This window comes from Octopus sinensis, linkage group LG8, assembly GCF_006345805.1.
Source record: "Octopus sinensis linkage group LG8, ASM634580v1, whole genome shotgun sequence".
NCBI lineage: Eukaryota > Metazoa > Mollusca > Cephalopoda > Octopoda > Octopodidae > Octopus > Octopus sinensis.
Window position 1 is genome coordinate 25,598,814 of NC_043004.1, and position 22,590 is coordinate 25,621,403.

At 36.8% G+C, this 22,590-nt stretch overlaps 1 protein-coding gene across 3 annotated transcripts in view; it reads left to right on the top strand.

Moving 5' to 3' along the window:
• LOC118764511 overlaps positions 1 to 22,590 on the top strand; it is a 66,040-nt gene that overhangs the window by 34,920 nt on the left and 8,530 nt on the right. The window contains exon 1 of one of the 3 annotated variants that reach the window (XM_036505288.1): positions 19,564 to 19,654. The exons of the other annotated variants lie outside the window; for them this stretch is intronic. Within the exon in view, the coding sequence (XP_036361181.1) occupies positions 19,619 to 19,654 (36 nt within the window). The 5' untranslated portion in view covers positions 19,564 to 19,618. Of the gene's footprint in view, positions 1 to 19,563; positions 19,655 to 22,590 lie in introns of those variants that run through there. 3 annotated transcript variants of the gene reach the window in all.

Genomic DNA, 22,590 nt, shown 5'->3' on the forward strand with positions numbered 1-22,590 from the left:
TTTTTGATCTTCATGTGTCTAACACACGTGGACATGCCTACAAAGTCAGAAAACAACACAGCTCCCATGACTTTCGGAAACATTTTTTCACGCTCAGAGTTGCTGAAGCATGGAACAAACTGCTTGTGTCAGTTGTTGACTGCCATGACACTGCATCCTTTAAGGCCCTCATGCTTTCCGAAATCCGCCGAAACTACACCTGATTATACATATACTTTAGATGAGTTGTAGTGCATTTGAGCACTGTACACAATGTTTTATTATTATTTTTTTTTATATCATCATCATCATTATTTAACATCTGTTGTCCATGCTGGCATGGGTTGGATGGTTTGACTGAGGCTGGTAACCTGAGAAGCTGCACCAGATCCAGTCTGATTTGGCAAGGTTTCTACAACTGGATGCCCTTCCTAATGATAACTACTATGAGAATGTAATGAGTGCTTTTACATACCACTGGCAAGTATGCCAGTTACATGACACCAGCATCAGCCACATTTATATCTATATATATATAAAACTGTAGTTGTGTGAGTGTCTGTCCCCTTCGATTTAGATTCCTAACTACTCCCACATTTTGCGGTGCAGTTTAACCAAATTCGGGTATCTTATAGTCGTGATTCATATCGAGCCCGTCTGGGTATTAGCGCGCGTCTACGATGAGTCTACGATTTTAAAAATAATTTAACATAATTTTTTATTCCATTTTAATGCATAATTTTTCGTGTGTCGATGGCGGCGGAGTTGGCGTCCATGGTCACACCTGCACCTGTTTGCTTCTCCCCCTTCTTCCCTCCCTCATGAAGCTGTGGGGAAGGGAGTGTAAGGAAATTAACGTCGTAAAGCGTTGTCAAGGAGACCAGCGTTCTTTTAGAACAACAACTTCATGGCTTGAAGGCACCAAAACAGAAATGGCTAAGAAAGCCCGAATTGGCATCTATAAGGGAAGTAACTCTCTAAAAATGCTTATATAGTTATTTCCCTTACAAACCCGAGCAACGCCGGGCGATACTGCTAGTATACAATAAAACAGGAAATTGGAAAAAATTTTTTAGTATTATTTATTCACCAAAGATTTTCTTCTAATCTCCTGTTTTGGTATATAACTACTCTACAAAGACTTTTCCTGTCTTTTTCAACTTTTATATGCACTCCTCATAAATACAACATCTACATACAGTTTTGAAGAACTGGAATCTGCAGATGTACTTCAACAGGATACATATTGCATTATAACCCTATCTACATACTGTGTGTGTGTGTGTGTGTGTGTGCATAAATATGTGTATGTTTTATCTTTTACTTGTTTCAGTCATGAATCTGCAACTATGCTTGGGCACCACCATTAAGAATTTTAGTCAAATGAATCGACCCCAGTACTTCTCTTTCTCTTAAGCCTGGTACTTATTTTATTGCTTTCTTTTGCTGAACTGTTTAGTTATAGGGATGTAAACATACCAACACCTGCTGTCAACTAGTGGTGGGTATCAAACATTGTTACAAAGACACACATGTGCACCAACACACATATACATGCATGTATATATATACACCCACATACGATAGGCTTCTTTCAATTTCTATCTACCTCATCTACTTGCAAGGCTTCGGTCAACCTGGAGCTAGAGCAGAAGACACTTGTCCCAGGTGCCATGCAGTGGGACTGAACCTGGAACCATGTGGTTAGTAAGCAAACTTCTTACCACACAGCTACACACACATATACATACATTATATATATATATATATATATATATATATATATATATATATATATATGTGTGTGTGTGTGTGTGTGTGTGTGTGTGCATATATGTACATACTTACATATATATGTATATATACATGCATATATGGGTACAGGATGTCAAAAAAAGTGAACAAAATGAAAACCGAGAACATACAAAAACAAAAACATGGTAAACGAACTTTTTTCGGACAACAAAAGAAGCAAATAGAGAAACGAGACAGGCAACATAAAGAACAATCCCTTCATCAGTTGTCCCCTCTTTTATATACTCCACGTTTCGAAGGTTGGGACAAGTTTATTGATGAAAACAAGCTTTGGTGATATTGTCGAACTCATGAAATAACACAACACTTTTATTTTATTTTATTTTCCTGATCTTCATGACTCTGACAAACACTGCCATTTTATCAGGAATCCCTTTGTACTCTCTGTTAGTAATCTGCAAGACAATTTTATTTAGCGATCTGGAAACAATTTATTTCAAGCTCAGTTCATTAATTTAGTCAATGATGGGGGTGCAAAATGCTTTTTCCATGGAATGTGCTGTTTTGACTTTTGGATTGAAATGGCACAGTCATATCCTGATGTTGCAAAGATAGCTCTTAGAGTATTGATGCCATTTCCAACCACCTCTGAATGTGAGGCCACATTTTCCACTCGCCTTGCCATCAAAATGAATTAACGAAATTGACGGGATGTCATACTAGAAATGAGGGTTGCCCTCTCCAAAACAGCCAAACATAAAAGAGTTGGTTACTGCAAAGCAGGGGCATCCATCACACTGAACTTTGCTCTGAATAAAATAAAGGATGATCTGCATTTGTAAATAAATAATTTATTATATAATTTTTTTTGTTATCATGTTATGTATCAGGGATTCAGGAAAAGGAATGGCAAACATTCAGGAAGGAGCAGAAGACAGTTCTAAAATTGTGGTCCAATTGGCAGAAACTTCTGTACATTTTTGGATGCTATTGCAATTCTTCTCCTGAAAATAGCTAAATTGATTGAAATGTACCTTTTGGATAATGAATATGAGGAATGATCTGCCAGTGGGGAGGAATAGCATCCCAAAATATGGAGAATGTTGAAGGTGATACCAAAGGCTCAAGAACCATTGTTATGTACATGTATCTACTGTAGTTTTTGGTGTATGACCTATGGTTTCTGGTTGCTAAATGGGCATAAATGTGTCTTACACAATTGTTAACACAGGATGCTTGAGATATTTTTGGACTGTTTTCATTTCTAATTTGTTTTGTAACCAATTGATCAACTGATTCCCCATATTTTCATGCATATTTATTGTATCCCTGTGGAGTGTTGCGTGGATCAAGTTGTAGTTTTCAGGGTTGTGGGTCTATGGGCAGTGCAGTTCATAGTCCAGAAATTATGGTACAAGAATGTGTCATTTTTTCCAAGTTAATTATCCTGCATTTTATAGGAGACTGTGAATCATTGAAAAACTGTAAAGGAACTGGCTTGTAAAATTTTTTGAAAAGTTTGAGAACCACTGCAATAAACACACACAGACAGATATACCCCAAAAGCTACTCACATACACTTACTGAAATCTTTAACCTGTTGTGTTAGGAGGAAGTATATATACATATATGTACAGGGTACAGTGAATAAACTGTTGTCTAAATTACACAAAATGAAAACAGAAGACTATTGAGCCTTATTTGATAACCAGTTGATCTAGTTGATCTAGCAAGTGGGGCCTCATATCAGTGAGGGAGGCCAGTGCGCATTAATGCTGTTGAGAGGTTGGCTCTGAAATGGCACACATTTTCTCCTGATGACCGCATACACTTGCTGGCTTCCAATATGTTGAGCTCTCGTCCGGTAGCACTTGCATGTGCAAGATGTTTGCAAAACATCAGAAAAATATCTTGAAATACTAGAAAATAAATTTATTCAATAAAATCGCCATTGGCTTCAACCACAGCCTCCTGACAACTTTGGAATCTCCTGCAACTCTTCTGGACAGTCTTCTTGTTTAAGTTGGTGAATGTTGCCATAATCCTTGTCTTCAGTTCATCTTTGGTGTTATAGGGTGTTACAGGGAGACTCTTTCTCAACTGTGCCTCACACAATAATCAAGAAGGTTGCAATCTGGGGAGTTAGGTGGCCACATGTTAGGGGTGATGTGGTTGCAGAAATTGTCTGACAGCCATGACTGAATTCTCCTGCATGTGTGGCATGATGCAGAATCCTGATATAAGGTCTTCCAGCAGCCACCCTCTTGACCCAGGGCAGCACTACCTCCTCTAGGCACTTGATGTAAGCCTCCATGTGAGTGTGAGGCTGTGTGGGAAGACGAATGGAAGCATAATGTTACCATCACTAGTGATCACTCCAAACACCTTGATGTTGACTGGATGTTTGATTTTTTATCTCTCTTGGTACATCTCCACAAATTACACTGTTCTCAGATTGACACCCAAACACTCTGAAATGTTCGTATTGGAGCTTCCAGCATGAATGCCAAGCAGTACAGCATGTTTCCAAGTTTCTGGCAGAGTGAATTGCATCATGATGCTGGTTTTCTCATAGACTGTGCCCAACTGATTCTACTGTACTGTGTAGTCACCAAAATCAAAAAACAACCAATGTGCATGCATGAAATAAAGAATATAAAATGGCAAAAATTTACCCTCGCAGCCTGTATATATATATCTCTTATTATAAAAGGCAGATTTTATCTGCCTCTCTTTGTCTCTTATAGAAATCTACAATATAGCATTTCTTCAATTACAATTTACCTAGCATTTTTAAGAGTAAAATACATCGGGTCGTGCCAGGTACAGTTTTTCAAATTTCACCCCCAATTAAGCAAAATTTCGAGAAAACTCACATTGTGGTGTGTAAGTGAAGTGCTTTTCTTAGTGTGGGCTACAGCACACACACACACACACAAATGGAGCAAAATGCTTCACTCATGCTATCACCCTAATTTCTCCTCCTTTCTCTTTGCAAGTGTGCAACGATTAAAGTGAAAGTATTTATATAAAACGAGAGAAGTGTACCTTAAACCACTACTCAAAAAAAAAAAAACACAGCAAACAAACAAATAAATACATAACGATTTACTCCTCACACAATTTCCTCAATTAGAGTTTACCTATGATTTTTCAAAGTACCTCCATTCGGTCATGGCATACAAAATTTCTTTCAATTTCACCCCCATTTCAGAAAAAATTCGAGAAAACTAAATATTTTACCATTTCACTCTTTCACTCTGCATATTACTCCCACTTCCTCTTTACACACATAGACACGCAAATATATAAATAAAATTGTAAGCTAACGTGTGTGTGTGTGTGTGTGAGGGTGCGTGTGTGTCTGTTGTCTGTGTGTGCGTGTGTGTGAGTGTGTGACAGGGATGAGCCAGTCAGACTGGTCATCCTTTTTGCTAGAAGATCACCTATGGTCTTTTATGCTACACCACTGGTTTTCTGTTCATATTAATCAAATTAATATTCACAACAAGAAGGACTATTCATTATAATACATCAGTTCCACACATTTACCCTGGTTCCATTTCGGACAACTGCACAAACATTTGCCATTTCACACATGTATGTAAACAAATTCCTTTCTTAAAAATTTCAATTCATTTTCTTTTTCAATTCATACAAAGTTTTTTAGGACGAATATAAGATCTAAAGTATATCCAAGTAGCAGAAAGATCACCCAAAAGTGTATATAGATATTTAAATGTATTTATATACTAGCAGTATCGCCCGGCGTTGCTCGGGTTTGTAGAGAGTTATAGCATTTTTAGAGAGTTATAGCCAAAAAATAGGAAAAAAATGCATTAAAAATGGAAAAAAAATTAAGGTAAATTTCTTTTTAAATCGTTGACACATCGTAGATATTTTTAGAGAGTTACTTCCCTTATATAATAGCGAAAAAAATGCATTAAAATGGAAAAATATGATGGTAAATTTTTTTTAAATCGTAGACTCATCGTAGACGCGCGCTAATACCCAGAAGGGCTCGATATGACTCACGACTATAAGATACCCGGTTTTGGTTACACTGCACCGCAAAATGTGGGAGTAGTTAGGAATCTAAATCGTAGGAGACAGACACACAACTTCACTCTTATATATAAAGATATAAGTCACGTAGTTTATACACATACTTTGTTATATACACATTCTTAAAAGAAAATGTTATTTTGAATACAACGTTTATAAAGAATAAAATATTTTTTGGTTTTTCTTAACCCTTTCGTTACTATATTTCTGACCAAAATACACCCCTTATGTGTTTCAATTAATTTCTAACGTAATCATAAATTTAGTCTGGTTTCATTACAACAATAACTTTTTTATTTATGAATATATTAATCTGATTTTGGAAGATAATTTAGTGAAATGTTCTCAACCAATTCTATACTATAATTTTTGTCACAAAGTGACTCTAATTGCAGGTAGATACAGGTAAATTCAACAATATATAAAATTATTAAAATTTTGTTCAAACATCGCTATAGAAAATGGGTTATTAGCTAATATTCAATTGGGTATACAACAAAATTTTACGATAGAATTTGTTATTCTGGGTAACTTTCTGATACCCATAATAATATTTATGGCAAAATAGGCCTTAATTTCATTTAAGGTTGTGGGAAATAACAAACTATCCTTTCTTTCGTTTTGTTTACGTTTAGCGTAACGTTTCGTTTCCACCGTAATGATTTCAAATGGGCTCATTCGAAAAAGTAAATAGAAATAGTTTAAGGCTTTACTCTTCTGGGAAAGTCTGTGGCTTGGTGCAGTTTCTTCAGAAAAATCACCGAAAGAAACAGTTTTTAAATTTTCACTCCATTCAGGTACCAATTCAGTTTCTTAATCGCTGTCGGATTCACTGTTTTCACTTTAATAGCTGCCAACTTGCAAAGACAAAGGAGGAGAAGGGTGATAGCGTCAGTGAAACAGTTCACTCCCTTTGTGTGTGTGTGCGTTTGCGTGTGGTGTAAGCCACACTAAGAAAAACATTTGACATATACACCAGAATGTGAGTTTTCTGTAAATTTTGCTTAATTGGGGTTGAAATTTTAAAAAGTGGACCTGGCACGACCCGATGCATTCTACTCTTAAAAATGCTAGGTAAATTGTAATTGAAGAAATCCTATATTGTAGATTTCTATAAGATACAAAGGGAGGCAGATAAAATCTGCCTTTTATAATAAGAGATTCATATATACACAGATGTATGTATAATGTGTGTGTATATATTTCCATAGACGTAACCATTCACTCCGCACAAAGTTTTTTTAGGACGAAAATAAGATCTAAAGTTATCTCTAAGTAGCAGAAAGATCGCCCAAAAGTGTATATCTCTTATTATAAACGGCAGATTTTATCTGCCTCCCTTTGTCACTTATAGAAATCTACAATATAGGATTTCTTCAATTACAATTTACCTAGCATTTTAAAGAGTAGAATGCATCGGGTCATGCCAGGTCCAGTTTTTAAAATTTAAACTCCAATTAAGCAAAATTTACAGAAAACTCACATTCTGGTGTGTATGTCAAATGCTTTTCTTAGTCTGGTTTACAGCACACACAAACGCACACACACAGTGTGCAACGAATAAAATGAAACTAATTCACTGTGTGTGTTGACAGGTAGACAATAGAATGCGATGGCAATGGCGATGTAATATTTGTTTCTGTCTATCACGCTGATAGATACATGAGTAAAATGTATGGCAAGCTAAGAGATAAGAGTGAGTGAAAATGTTCTTGGAAGAGAGTAAATAGCAACAGAGTGATTTGAGGAAGACTAAACTGAAAGTATGAAACAGTGTTTATGTATAAACAGACGACACTTATATATAGTTATGTATGCATCTGTTTAACCCTTTCGTTACCAAACTGCCCGAATTTACCTATTCATATTTAAATGAAAATATCAGAGTAAATCTCTTTAGTACATTCGTGAAAATACGTATTATACTTCGTAAACACTTCAAATACAGTTTTGTACAAAAATCGAAGTGTAATTTTAATTCCGTGAATTATGGGAGATTTTTTTCCGAAATTTGTTCCTATTGTGTTTTCAAAATTTGTAATTCTGACAAAAAATGGATACGAATTTCATTATATCAAGCAGCGAGTCAGAATTCGAAGGATTTTCTACTGAAGACCTTCATAAATCTAACTCTATGACTGAAAAAAAAAAGCATCTTTATATAAGAGTGAAGTTGTGTGTCTGTCTCCTACGATTTAGATTCGTAACTACTCCCACATTTTGCGGTGCAGTTTAACCAAAAGCGGGTATCTTATAGTCGTGATTCATATCGAGCCTTTCTGGGTATTAGCGCGCGTCTACGATGATCTATCTAACGATTTAAAAAAAATTTACCATCATATTTTTCCATTTTAATGCATTTTTTTCGCTATTATATAAGGGAAGTAACTCACTTAAAATATCTACGATGTGTCAACGATTTAAAAAAAAAATTTACCTTAATTTTTTTTCAATTTTTAATGCATTTTTTTGCTATTTTTTTGGCTATAACTCTCTAAAAATGCTTATATAGTTATTTCCCTTACAACCCGAGCAACGCCGGGCGATACTGCTAGTAGATATATAAATGTATTTATATATTCATCTATGCACACATGTATGTATAACGTGTGTGTATATATTTCCATAGAGGTAACCATTCACTCCATACAAAGTTTTTTATGACGAAAATAAGATCTAAAGTTATCTCTAAGAAACAGAAAGATCGCCCAAAAGTGTATATAGATATTTAAATGTATTTATATTCATCTATACACACTTGTATGTATAATGTGCGTGTATATATTTCCATAGAGGTAACCAATCAATCCATGCAAAGTTTTTTAGGACGAAAATCTTTATATATAAAAGAAAGTTGTGTGTGTCTACTCCGATTTAGATTCCTAACTACTCCCACATTTTGCGATGCAGTTTAACCAAAACCGGGTATCTTATAGTCGTGATTCATATCGACCCCTTCTGGGTATTAGCGCGCGTCTACGATGAGTCTACTACGATTTTACAAATAATTTACCATCATTTTTTTCCATTTTAATGCATATTTTTTTAATTAAGGGAAGTAACTCTCAAAGTTCACACCAATATGCGTGCTCATATGCGACGTAATATCACATCAGCAGCATTTCCTCACACCCTCCTTGCACTTGGCGAAGGCAAAATACCAGGGGATGAAAATGGTAATATTGCCATCGATTCCATTTGTACCATTGTTAAGACGCCTTCTGATCTCAGAGATGCAGTGTTCCCAGATCTACAAGCTAATTATCAGAATATGGATTGGATTGGCAAAAAGGCTATACTGGCCCCGAGGAATAAACTGTTCACCATATTAATGATGAAATGCTAAAACTCATTCCTGGGGAAGTCTATGTATATCAGTCTATCGATACAACTCCTGACCAGAGGACGTCATCAACTATCCAATAGAGGTACTCAATTCCTTTGAGCACCCCGGACTACCACCACACTTTCTCAAACTTAAAGTTGGTGCCCCTATAATGCTCATCAGAAATTTGGTTCCCCCCAAACAATGCAATGGCACACGTTTGATCGTTAAGTCCTTATCTCCCACCGTAAACTTATTCAATATTTCCTGAATAATCATCATATTCAGTGCAATCATTAACAGTACTTTCAAGCAATTCAGCCCCGAGCAACGCTGGGCAATTCTGCTAGTATATATATATATATATATATATATATGATGTGTGTGTGTAAAAGTGTTGTTGTTTAACTCCAAGCCAGCTCTGAGAAGACCAACAGTCAGTGACCTGCCAGTCATGATCATCCTGTCGTTTTCAGACAATAGTGTATTTAAGAATACATTTTTCTGTGTGTCCTATTGGATTTGGCTGTTATTTCTAATACAATGTATACAACCATAAAGAAGGTTTTATGTTAGCCCATAACAAAGTCTAGATAAACACAATATAAACATCATCATAGTCTTACAATCTATATTTTCTGCCATCATCATCATAGCTATCATCACCAAGAGCATTACCTCCACCACTATCATCACCACAATTACCAACAATAACTGCTGTCACCACCACCACCACTACTTCTATCTCCACTACTACAACTACCAGCAATACTGCATCACCACCACCACCACCACAAACAACAACAGCACTATCTCCAACACTACAACTACTACCAATACTACAACCACCACATCTCCTATACAACAACTACAGCAATACTGTGCCACCACCACTACAGCTACCATCATCACCACAGCTACCATCATCACCACTACCTTAAGTGCCTCCTTCACTATTACCTCCACCATCACCACCACCATCATTACCTCTAACCTTTTCCCCTTTGTTTTATTCATACCCCCCTCTCCCATCCTTTCCTATCTTGTCTGTATTTTCTCTCCCATCTTGTATCAATTTCTCCCTTCTCTTTATTTACCCCCCCTCCACACACACACACAATCTTAACTTTCTTTCCATTTATATATTTTCACTCTAATGTGAAATTACATTCCATTACTTAGCACCCCGTCCCTGTGTCTGTCCTTCCCCCTTCACTCCTGCAAGTAATAACTTACACACCCCTATTTTCTTTCTCTGTTTCCACCTTAAATTGTGCCCCTTCCCTACATGCCCAACACTTAGGGCTATTTACAGTTTTAGTAATTACCTAGGTTGTGATCACATGTAAATGCACCACTCCACCTACCACCTTACCCACAGCTGCCAACTGAACTGTATACAAGTGCAGTTGATTGAAAAAGCTAGGGCATCTTCATAAAATGATTCACCTCAATTTTGGATGGCTGAAACTGGATGCCCTTCACCACCTCACTCTGCCCCCATAACATTTCTGGTGATGGGATGTTATCCTCAGATACTTAATGTGCCCAACCAATGCATAACGCAAATCTGGAGTAGAAGTGGTTAAAGTGTCAGACAAAATGCTATTTTTAGTTTGGAACCTTTCCATTCTGAGTTCAAATCATACTGAGACATATATTTCATTGAAGTTGGTTACTCATGAAATATGCATTTGTTAATTCACTCAACTATGTTAAACACTCAAAATGTTAATTCACTCAACAATCCTACTACTTCCATTCTACTAAACACTTGTCAATATATATGTAAAACATATTAATCACCTTATGAACTTATGTGACTAAGTATTAATCAGTAATAACATGCTAATATGTAGGCTACATACTGTCATTGGTGACCCATTCCATCTATAGAAAATCTTGTAGAAGTTATATGTTCCATAATGAAGCTACAGGCTAATATTCTGTAATGAGTAGACTGGCAGTATATTCTCTGATGAAGACACTGAAGGTATATTCTCTGATGAAGAAAGAGGAGGAATAATCTATGATGAAGACATGTTGTATACCATGTGATGAAGACACAGGTGGTATTTTCTGTGATAAAAGCACCATATGATGCAAACAGAAGCAGTGTATTCTGTGATGAAGGCACAGGAGGTATATTCTGTGAAGATACATGTAGTATAGCTGTTAGGAAAGACATGGGTATATATTCTGTGATAGTTTATTTGGTTTATTCGTATGGAGTCAGAGAGTGAGGTTGGTTTAGATGAGATGGTAGTATTTTGTATTGAGCCTGAGAGCAAAACTATACATATATGTGTCTGTGTATGTGCGTTTGTGTATATGTGTGAATTTGTATGTGAAGTGTTACAGATGAGGAAAGTATGGTAACACCAGAAATTGCAAAAGCTGTAACATGCCTTCAATGATGCATATAGAATACAGTTGAATATGAAACTGCAGTGATGGTGGAGGTGGTGGTAGTGGTAATAGTACATGAATTTGGTAGTAATGGTGTTTGTGATTGTGGTCAAAGTTGTGGTGATAGTGGAGGTGGTAGTGTTGGATGTGATAAGAATGTAATTTATTTCTAAGAGATGTGGCTGTTATTGTGTTATTGTGACAAATGCAAAAAAGATTTTTATTTCACAGGAAACTGAAAATAATAGAAATGCAAATAGGTGTATGTGTATATGCATGACTCTGTGTGTGTGTGTGTGTGTGTGTGTGTGTGTGTGTGTGTGGTGTGTGTGTGTGTACGTACGTACGTACGTACGTACACGTACACACATGTTCCTAATTCTGGTATCTGTACAGTTTCGCTAACTGAAAGTTATGAAAGCAGCAAAGACAGTCAAAAGTGTTTGTTATACTGTACTAATTATGAAATAAGACAGAGCAGTAATTATGCTGAGGTGGTGTCTGTCAAATGTCAACAGTGACAATATAAGGAGAAAAAGTAAGGTGTGATTATTGAGATCTTAGGGTCAGAAATAATAATGATTAAAACTAATTACATCAATCACATAATTATTACCTGCTCTGAGGCTTCTGTTCATGCAGACATGTAACTTTGGATTTGATATTTTAATTTTTTTTTTTTATAAATAAGTAGATTCTTGTTTGCTTTTGTACATTTCATCCTTTCTGTGCGTGTGTGTGTGTATTTCTACTCATTTAGATGTATCATACATGCATACATATCTATTTACCTGCAAACATATCTATATACATACCTATGTACCTACTTACCTATAGCTACCTACCTACATACTTACCTACCTACTTACCTATAGAGTAGCTGTTGACTTGTAGATATGTATGACCATCACTGGCAAATTATCTTATCCTATGTTTTAAAGACAATGGCTATCAGCAATGCTCATATTGTAATTTAAAGTCAATAAAAGCTTGCACAACACTGCTAAGACTCTCACAAAGCCAAGTAGTCCAGAAATAAGCAAGAGCAAGATCTTGCATAAGCCAGGTGTTATTTCAGAATTTCCTTCTCTTAGAATGATGGCTAACCCCTTTAGCATTTAAACCAGCCAGATTCAGCCCAAATATTCTACCTATTTTATATTAGAACCAGCCAGATCCAGCCTCTTATACCTACCCTATGATGTCATTCTAAAAAGATTACTATCACATCATCAAAATTTTTAAGCTCTGAGATAATGCATGACTAAGTAATCTGAAGGCTAAAGGGCTAAACAAAGACAAGTTTGTCACTCTCAGCTATTGCATAGCTGTTGACTCTGAGTTCATCCATCCTGGTTTTCATCCTGCAGAATGTCCAATGCAGACCACCTTCTTTACCAAATGCTTTGTAGGGTTGCCAGTTTAATCACCAATGGTTCAACTATGCGACAGGTTGTATTGGGTTACATGTTACTAGTAACACTAAGAGTAACCTGACATATATCTACTTACCTATCAACATACATATATATACATACCTGTCTACATACATATCTATCTACCTACCTATATATACATATATATCTACATACGGGAGGTGCAACGGCCCAGTGGTTAGGGCAGCAGACTCACAGTCGGAGGATCGTGGTTTCGATTACCCAGACCGGGCGTTGTGTGTGTTTATTGAGGGAAAACACCTAAAAGCTCCTCGAGGCTCTGGCAGGGGGTGGTGGCAACCCCTGTTGTACTCTTTCGCCCCAACTTTCTCTCACTCTCTCTTCCTGTTTCTTGGGTAACGCTGCGATAGACTGGCGTCCCGTCCAGCTGGGGGGAACACATATGCCACAGAAACCGGGAAACCAGGCCCATGAGCCTGGCTAGGCTTGAAAATATGGTAGTATTTTGTATTGAGCCTGAGAGCAAAACTATACATATATGTGTCTGTGTATGTGTGTTTGTGTATATGTGTGAATTTGTATGTGAAGTGTTACAGATGAGGAAAGTATGGTAACACAAGAAATTGCAAAAGCTGTAACTAGCCTTCAATGATGCATATAGAATACAGTTGAATATGAAACTGCAGTGATTGTTGAGCAATGACTGAAAGATGACACTATTTCTGTTTTTAAGGTGTTATTTTATTGTTGTTCGCCTTTTGCTTTTTGTATAATTTGCTTGTTTCCTTCAAAACCTGTAACCTCAGACAAGATCTTTTTTCAACATTAATTTCTGTCAAGAGCAATAGATTCAACATCATTATATGGTACATTCAGCTCCCCAAAACTGGTATTTAACAAATCTTTATACTGTTTTGGTCCCCACTGGTTTGCACTGTTTTTGCTTTCCAGCAGATGACAGCTTGCCATAAAAACCATACGCGCACATATATAAATATATATATATTATCATCATCATTATTTTAAAATCTACTTTTTCCTGCTTGCATTAGTCAAACGGACTTGGTTGTGACAAGTTTTCTATGGTGCGATGCCCATCCTGTCACCAAACCTCACCTCTTTCCAAATAAGCTAATATTTCCTCAAGGTTAAACATGTTTCCATGGAAGATTGGAAAGAGAACCCCACTTGTATGATGGTGACACTTGTTTGCAACTATCGCAAGATGTCAAGACAAGGGGATACTGATACACATGCACAAGCACACACACACACCTATGAAATACATGTACACACACACACACACACACATACACACATGAAGACACACCATGTATACTTTTTCTACAGGCTTCTTTCAGATTCCATTGGCCAAATCTACTCACAAGGTTTAATCAGCCCATTATACCCATCATGACTACTCGTCTGATAAGGGTACACCAGGCACATGCATCAACCATATGTGCGCAACATGGTGATCTAATAACAAGATAAACAGCGCATGACCTTGCAGGTGGGGCCCAGTTAGAATTTTCTTCTGGTCAAGTAGCCCATCCTACTCAAAAGGTCCCTGAATAAGGATTGTTTAGGAATGTTGAACGAACCACCCATGTTTCCAAAGGTGAATTATCCAAACCCCAAAGAATTCCTTTCAACACACGGCTATGATATTCCCCCACTACTTCTGCTTGTGATCAGCCACTAAGGGACATGCTCAACTGGTTAAGGTCAAACAACTGACAAGCAAATATGTGGTACTGAGCAGAATATTTGCTGCAGTCCATCTTTTATACCAAGACAAAACAATATATATGACAATACTTCCAATCAGTTAAGATCAGAAGCCATGAGAGCCACTGCCTGGTACTGCATCAGGGAATTTATTATTATTATATTATTATTATTATTATTATTCTATGTTTGACTTTTGCTTTATGTTTGTACAAGTTGGCTCCAAGTCTCACCCAGAGACCTCAAAAGACAACAGGTTGGAAGTTCACGTTGTTGTTATGCCTAGTGTGCCATATATTTGGGTTTTTTTTTGGTGTTGTACTAGTGAATGTCTAATAAATAAATTAAAAAAAAAAAGTTTGTTTTAAACCTTGAGATTACATAGAGAGTATTTTGCGTAGGATATGAGCAGTTTCCATGAGCACTATCTTTTGAATTTCTGCCATTTTGGGGTTTCCTGGTATCTGAATTAGGTAGCAATCAGCTCCTTTCGCTATCATTCCCAGGGCACCTATGACAACAGGTATTGTTTTAGTCTTCAGGTTCCACATTTTGCTGATTTCTATATCAAGATCTTTATATTTGCTCAGTTTTTGGTAGGTCTTGACAGATACGTTTATATCGATTGGGACAGTCATATCAATGAGGAGGCATGTTCTTTGTCTGAAGTGTTTCAATATGATGCCTGGCCTGTTTGCAATTACTTATTATTATTATTATCATTATCATTATTATTGTTTAAAAGCTGGCAAAATCATTAGCATGCCAGGCGTAATGCTTAGTTGTATTTCATCCCTCTTTACATTCTGAGTTCAAATTCAACCAGGGTTGTCTTTGCCTTTCATCCTTTCAGGATTGATAAAATAAGCACCAGTTGAGCACTGGACTTGATGTAATCAACTTACCCACTTCTCTGAACTTGCTAGTCTTGTGTCAAAATTTGAAGGTACTATCATTATAATTGTCATTGTTGTTATTTTACATCCAACTTGCACTGTAGGTTACTCACTTCATTTGTCAACTTGAGATTTTCACTCTTTCTAACAGTATCCCTCTTTGTGTGTATATGTGTTTAAAATAAAGTGCAGAAAATAGTAGTACTGTTAGTGGTGGTGGTGTAGACATGTTGTGATGGAGGTTGTTTAAAAGTATCAGTGTTGATCACGATGGTGATGGTGGTGATGGTAGGGGTGAAGTAATGCAATGGTAACGAGGAGGAGAAAGTGGGCAAAAAGTGATAGTGTTAATATCTGCTGCTCTATGTCATGCTGTTGATATATTGAAACATAAATCATTGAATCTTATTAAATAGACATTAGTTACAACAGCAGATATTGATCACAATAAAAAAACAATAAACAACAGCCGTAATGAAAAAATTCTTGTGAGGACAATGCAGTCTAAGACTCCGGAAATGTCTTAAATTATTTCAGAATCTCAGTTCCAAATCCAAATGCTTCTTCTGTGGTAGGTGGGTGTAGTGTTGAGGCTGTAGGGGATGGTGGCAAGAGTGGTGGTGCTGAAGTAGTAGTGGAGTAGTAGTGGCAATATTGTGGTTGTGGTGATGGTTGTAGTAGTGAGGCAGGTGTCAGGCAATTTCATTGTTGTGTGGCGGAACCGACAGTTCTGATATCTCTCTGAGTCATTCTCATAAATGAAAAATTTGCTGTAACATCCCTAGATTTTCCAACTCGCCCAGCTTCCATCGAACTGGAACCAAACCCATAAATACTCAAAGAGATTCATGCCTGTTATTTTACTCCATCTTTAGCTGCCATCAGTTGTGGGACGGTTTCTTTACTGTAATAAATTGAAGGAAATCTGGCAAGTAATGACTCAACAATGAATTAATACTGGATGGTCATAACAGAATTAATAATAATCATGATTGTTTCAAATTTTGGCACAAGGCCAGCAATTTTAGCAGGAAGGTATTTGTTGATTACATTGACCCCTTAATTGGTACCTACCTTATTGGCACCCCTCTCCCCCAAAGGATGAAAGGCAAAGTTAAACTTGGGGTAATTTGAACTTAGAATGTTAAGAGCTGGGGAAAATGCATTTTGTCCAACATTCTAATGATTCTGCCATCTCACCACCTTAATAATAATAATAATAATAATAATAATAGACAAATACATAACAATTCAGACAAATACATAAATTCAGACAAATACATAACAAAAACACCAGGACTTACAAACACATATAACATACAGAAAATTGCACTACTAGGCACTGCACACATCCTACGCAGAACACTTTCCATACAATAACCATCAGAGCATCACAACAAATCACAGCACATACCCAAGGCACACAGAGCTGCGCTCGGTAGTGAAGTGAAAGCACGCTATAAAAATAAAACTACTGAATAATAATAATAATAATAATAGTAATAATAATAATAATGGTTTCAATTTTTGATATAAGACCAGCAAGTTTAGAATCACCGGTCCTTATATCAACCCCAGTATATCACTGGTACTTTATTTTGTCAACCCCAGTACTTCACTGGTATTTCATTTTATATCGATCCCAGTGCTTCACCTAATTTCAGCTTAGAATGTAAAGAGATGTTACTAATTGTTGTGGCGGACTCCCCTAGGTGAGAAGTGGGCTGGTCCCCTATATTAATAGAGGACTGATGCAGTCAGTAAGGAAAAAAAAAATGCTTCTGTGTAAAACAAAAAAATAACAATAAGTCCAGGCAAAGGATTCTGGTTAGAAGAAAAAAAATTAATGATACATTTAAAGTGAGTCATGCCAGAAGATTTCAAATGTAAGCAGATATTATCTGTTGAAATTGAAAACGAATCAGTTGCTAAGAAAGTTAAAATGAACAAAGAAAATGCAAGCCATTTTGTGATTGAGGATACTAAACAAGTCCTCTTTGAAAAAACTCCAGGTGAAATGTCGATGGAAGAGGCTAGTGAAGAACACGTAGAAAATTCTGAAATTGGAGAATCTGAGAAAAGGTCCTTCTATTGAAAATGTTTCATCGAGGAATCGTTCTAATGCAAACACTTTAAAAGATAATGAAAGTTTGCAGGTAACCGATCCAGTTTCTGCCAAGAAAAGTGTAATGAAAGGAAAAGTCATAGAAATGAAAATATATATATATATATATATATATATATTAGAAGGTTTGGAGATGATGTACAGGTATTTTATATTAGAAGAAATGAGGTACTCAGAAATTCGGATGGTTTTATATATATATATATATATATATATGCTGTGAAGGAAAAAATAAATATAATTCTGTGTGAAAGATAAAGAAATAGTAATGAAAATAAATTTTTTAAAATGTTGTGTTGAAAAAAAAATCTGTAAGTGGGGAGGTGTTGTGACAGACTCCCCCAAGTGAGAAGTGGGCTGGTCCACTACTAATAAATAGTGGACTGACACAGTCAGTAAGGTCAATCGGTGAAGGTACACCATTTGGACCAGTCCCGCAGAGATGACGAAATACATTGTCATAATGGGACATATCACTAATCATCACAAATCATTCTGTCTAATGTTTTATTGATTCTGCCAATCTACAGTCCTGAATTGTGGTAATAATGACATCATCATCATCATTATTTTATGTCCACTTTTCATGCTGGGATGGGTTGCCATGGATGGTTTCAAGTAAGACTTGATATTCAGAGTTCCTACTCTTCAAGATCAATGGAAGACTATGTCTTACACCGACATTTATAGTTTGGTATCTAGAACTGGATACCCTTCCTAATACCAACCACTTTACAGAGTGTCCGAGATCCCTTTTCTCGGACACTTGAGAATATTATGTTAGAAGTAGAGTTAAGGGGGTGTGCAGTTGAGAGAGAGAGGTGGGGAATATTGACCGTTAGCAAAAGAGGATGATAGATGGGTGTATTGTATACAGAATGGAAATGGGCTTCAATACAAATAGGTCTAGTGCTATCTCTTATTGGTGGTATGGCCCAGTGAGAGTAAGCAAAGCCAGCAAGTATACTCCTACACATGTAGATATAAATTCACTGAGGAGATACTTCCCTGCCTCCATCACTACCACTATTTCACTCTTAGTTTTGCCAGGTCTGTATGGCTTGTGGGAGAAAACTTCTCTGGCACTTCATGTTGCCAATCATCTCAAGCTGTGGAAAGATTGGAGGAACTGAATCAACATCAACATAAAGTAACATTTTACCAACACCAGAAAAGTTTTGAAGTCAGAACCTAGAGATGTAACTTATTACTAAAATCATGATATTTCTGCCATTCCTCTACTATTATGTTGTCTTGTATGTAGGTGCCAGCAAAATAATGATACTTAATGCTCTGAGTTCAGATTACTCCAAGGTCAAATTTGACTTTTATTGTTTCAGAGGTTTGGTGAAAATATTGTAATGTCATATCAGATTGAATTGTGGTATTTGCTCTGGTTCTTAATGGTCTCTGTTCAAATCTGACCTTCAAACAGCAGCCTGACTCTTTTGGCCCCTTGTGATGCCAGATGGGGCAAAAGGTTTGTGACATCATTAAATGTAAACATTGAAAGTGGATAACAGGACTAAAGATGAGATTATATTTTAAATTTAAATTAAATCTAAAATATTTCCATATTTTCGATATGATTCACATGTGGTTTACATATGTTTTATGCATGTTTAAATGCATATTTATATGAGTGTTTTATACATGTTAAATTTAAGATTTAAAAAAAAAAAAATAACAAATGAATTAGAAAATATAATAGAAACCATTGGTTAAGTTTGACCAGATTTAGATAACATGATAGATGTGTGCTTCTATCTACTAGGTGTGTGTATGTAATCTATCTACTGTTACAGTGTCTCTGTATGTATACATGTGTGTATATACACACAAACACATTAACCCTACAGGGAGCTCAATCTATTTCAACAGCTTTAAAGATGATTCTCAATCAACTTGCTGGAACAGTCTAAAACCCTTTATACAGATGATTGTTTATATGTATACATGCATACATATGAGGGTAAGTCAAAAATTACAGAGATGCATTATTGTTTCTGTAATTTTAATCAAAAGCAGGGATTTAACAATTACATCATTTTGTGACATAGTCTACTTGCTTTTCCATGCACTTCTTCCAGTGGTCCACAAGCTTGCTCATTCCATTGGAGAAGAAGGTTTCCAACTGGTTGCACACTCATTTATGCATTGTTTCTTGTGCTTCTTTGTCTGTAACAAATCAATGATCTTGTAAAGGATATTTGAGCAGTCCAAAGGGATGATAGTTGGGAGAGGCGAGATCTGGACTGTATGCACAGTGTTCCAACAACTCAAAACCCAGTTTTTCAATGGTATCAACAGTGTGGGTGGCCACATGTGGGCATGTATTGTCGTGCAATAATAACACTTGCTTTGGTAATAAGGTGCTTGGACAATTCATCTCCAGTTATTTCGTTGTTGGTTAATTTGTCCTTGTTCAATTCATCGTTGATCAGTTCATCCCCAGGTCAATTCGTCCCAAAATAGTCTTAAATGTGATTTTCAAGGGAAAGTTTAGAACAATCTATTAAGTTTAAAAATAACTATTATAATAACAACAACATTAACGATGACGACAGCAACAACAACAACAAAATGATAACAACCACATCATTCACACCACTATTAACAACGCCACCAATAACAATAATAATAGGCACAACACAAGCACTACCACCACCACCATCACCACCACCAACAACAACAATACCAGCAACTATAACAACAACCACAATGATAATAACACTCTACACTCTGTTTTCTATAACCCTAACAACAAATCTTATGACATGACGAGAATCTATCCCACAGACTTACCCTTTAACAAAAGAGTATGTATCCCACCCCAAATTGTGAGTGAAACAGAAGGAAAGATCTCCTTAGCGAGAAATAGACTCCGACATATCTTAGACCAATACAACAAATCCACTAAAAAACATAGTGAGGAGGGGACCCACCAACTCAGCTCATTTGTTGACAAAGGCCTACAAAAACTAAAACAGCGGATTAGGAACAGAGAATTAGTGTGCCTCCCTACGGACAAGTCTGGCAGACTGTCAGTAGATAGCCCACAGAACTATGTCCAGACCATGCAACAACACATCAGTATCATGAGAGAAGTTACACCACAAGAACATGAAAGAGTAGAAAAACTCCTCAATGCACACATGGGAATGTGGTGCAACATACTCCAACCTACAAAAAGGATGGCACACAATTTCCAGGCATCCAACAGTGATGATCCTACACTATACGGGTTACGCAAAGACCACAAACCTTATGTAAACCCTGTCGGGGGACCCCCAACCAGACCAGTTTGTGGAGCAAACGTCTCCAGCAACTATAGACTGTCCTACTTCCTCTCACAGGTATTGTGACCTCTCATAGAGATGTCTCCAGATGTCTATGTGAGTACAGAAGATCTCAGTAAAATCAGTACTTGCAACCACTCCAACTACCTCACAGGGGTAGTATTGATGTAATTTCACTCTACCCATCTGTAGACATAGATTTTGCTGTGGAGAAATGCATTCAAGCAATCTGTGAAAGTGAAGTGGAATTTCGTAAGGTGAACACTAGGGAACTGGGCCTCCTCCTCAGACTATGCTATGACAGTAACTATTTAGATGACCATGACCTTAGTAGATTCTGCCCCACCAGGTCATTGAGGGGAAGACCACCCACCATCACTTCAGCGGTGAAGAAAAGCACCACAGAGGGCTGGAGTGGCTGGACCGCACCCATCCAAAACCCTGAGAACAACAATCAGGTGAAAGAAATGATTGCACATGCAATAGGGGCCAGCGTAAAAACCACCTTGAAAAACCACATAGTAAAGTTTAATAAAAAACTATACATGCAGGTTCAAGGTGCAGCCATTGGTGTTGGTGTAGCTGGAGATGTGGCTGGCCTCTTCATGACCTGGTAGGACAGAAAATTTAAACAAATGTTAGCAGTACAGTCCACAACTATTCTACTCTACAGTAGATATGTAGATGACATTAATATCATAGTTAGGATCAACTCTGGTAACGGTGGTGTAGAAACTTAGAGGAACAAAATGGAGAACATCCAGTAAGTAGCTAACTCCATTCACCAAAGTATCAAGGTAACTATAGATTACCCCACTAAGTACCCCAACAATAGACTCCCTGTACTTGATACTGAACTTTGGTTAGAGACTGTGAACTTTGGTTAGAGACTGTGAACTTTGGTTAGAGACTGTGAACAATAGAGACTGTGAAACCCATAACTTCAAAATATGTTGTTCACAAGAACTCAGCTTTGTCACATAACATGAAAATTAGCATACTAATAGCAGACTTAGTTTGAATAATGAACAATGTGTCCCCACTATGCAAACCCTATGAAATGAAAAAACATATGCAGAACTTCATACACCGCATGCAGTTCTCTGGATATGATCAGAAAGATAGGGTTTGAGTATACAGGGGAGCTAGAAAGAAATTAGATAACATTATATGTAATGATATCAGTGGTACCTGCCTTAGATATAGAAACAAAGAATGGAATAAAATACAAAGAACTTGTGACAAAGCAAACAGGGTGAACACATGGTATAAAACCAACAAATATTAAGGAGTGATGTTTGTAGAGGCCACAGCCCATGGAGAACTAGCTTGTTGTTCTTGTTTCAACCATGGCTGCCTCTGCATAGTTATTTGTGTTGTTGTTTACTTTGTAAAGCAGTAAGGGGAAAGGGTTGCTAGCACATCAACCTCTACCTACATTTTTCCCATCCACATCTTTACCATATGGGGCCCTCACAAAATCCGATAATAGGTATAGATGCAAATCTATCTAATTACTTGTGCATAACTTGGTGATTGGTTGACTTACAATACCATTCTTCATTTTGAGTTTACTTGGTAGAGTGTGTTTGTTAACTTGACAACAAAA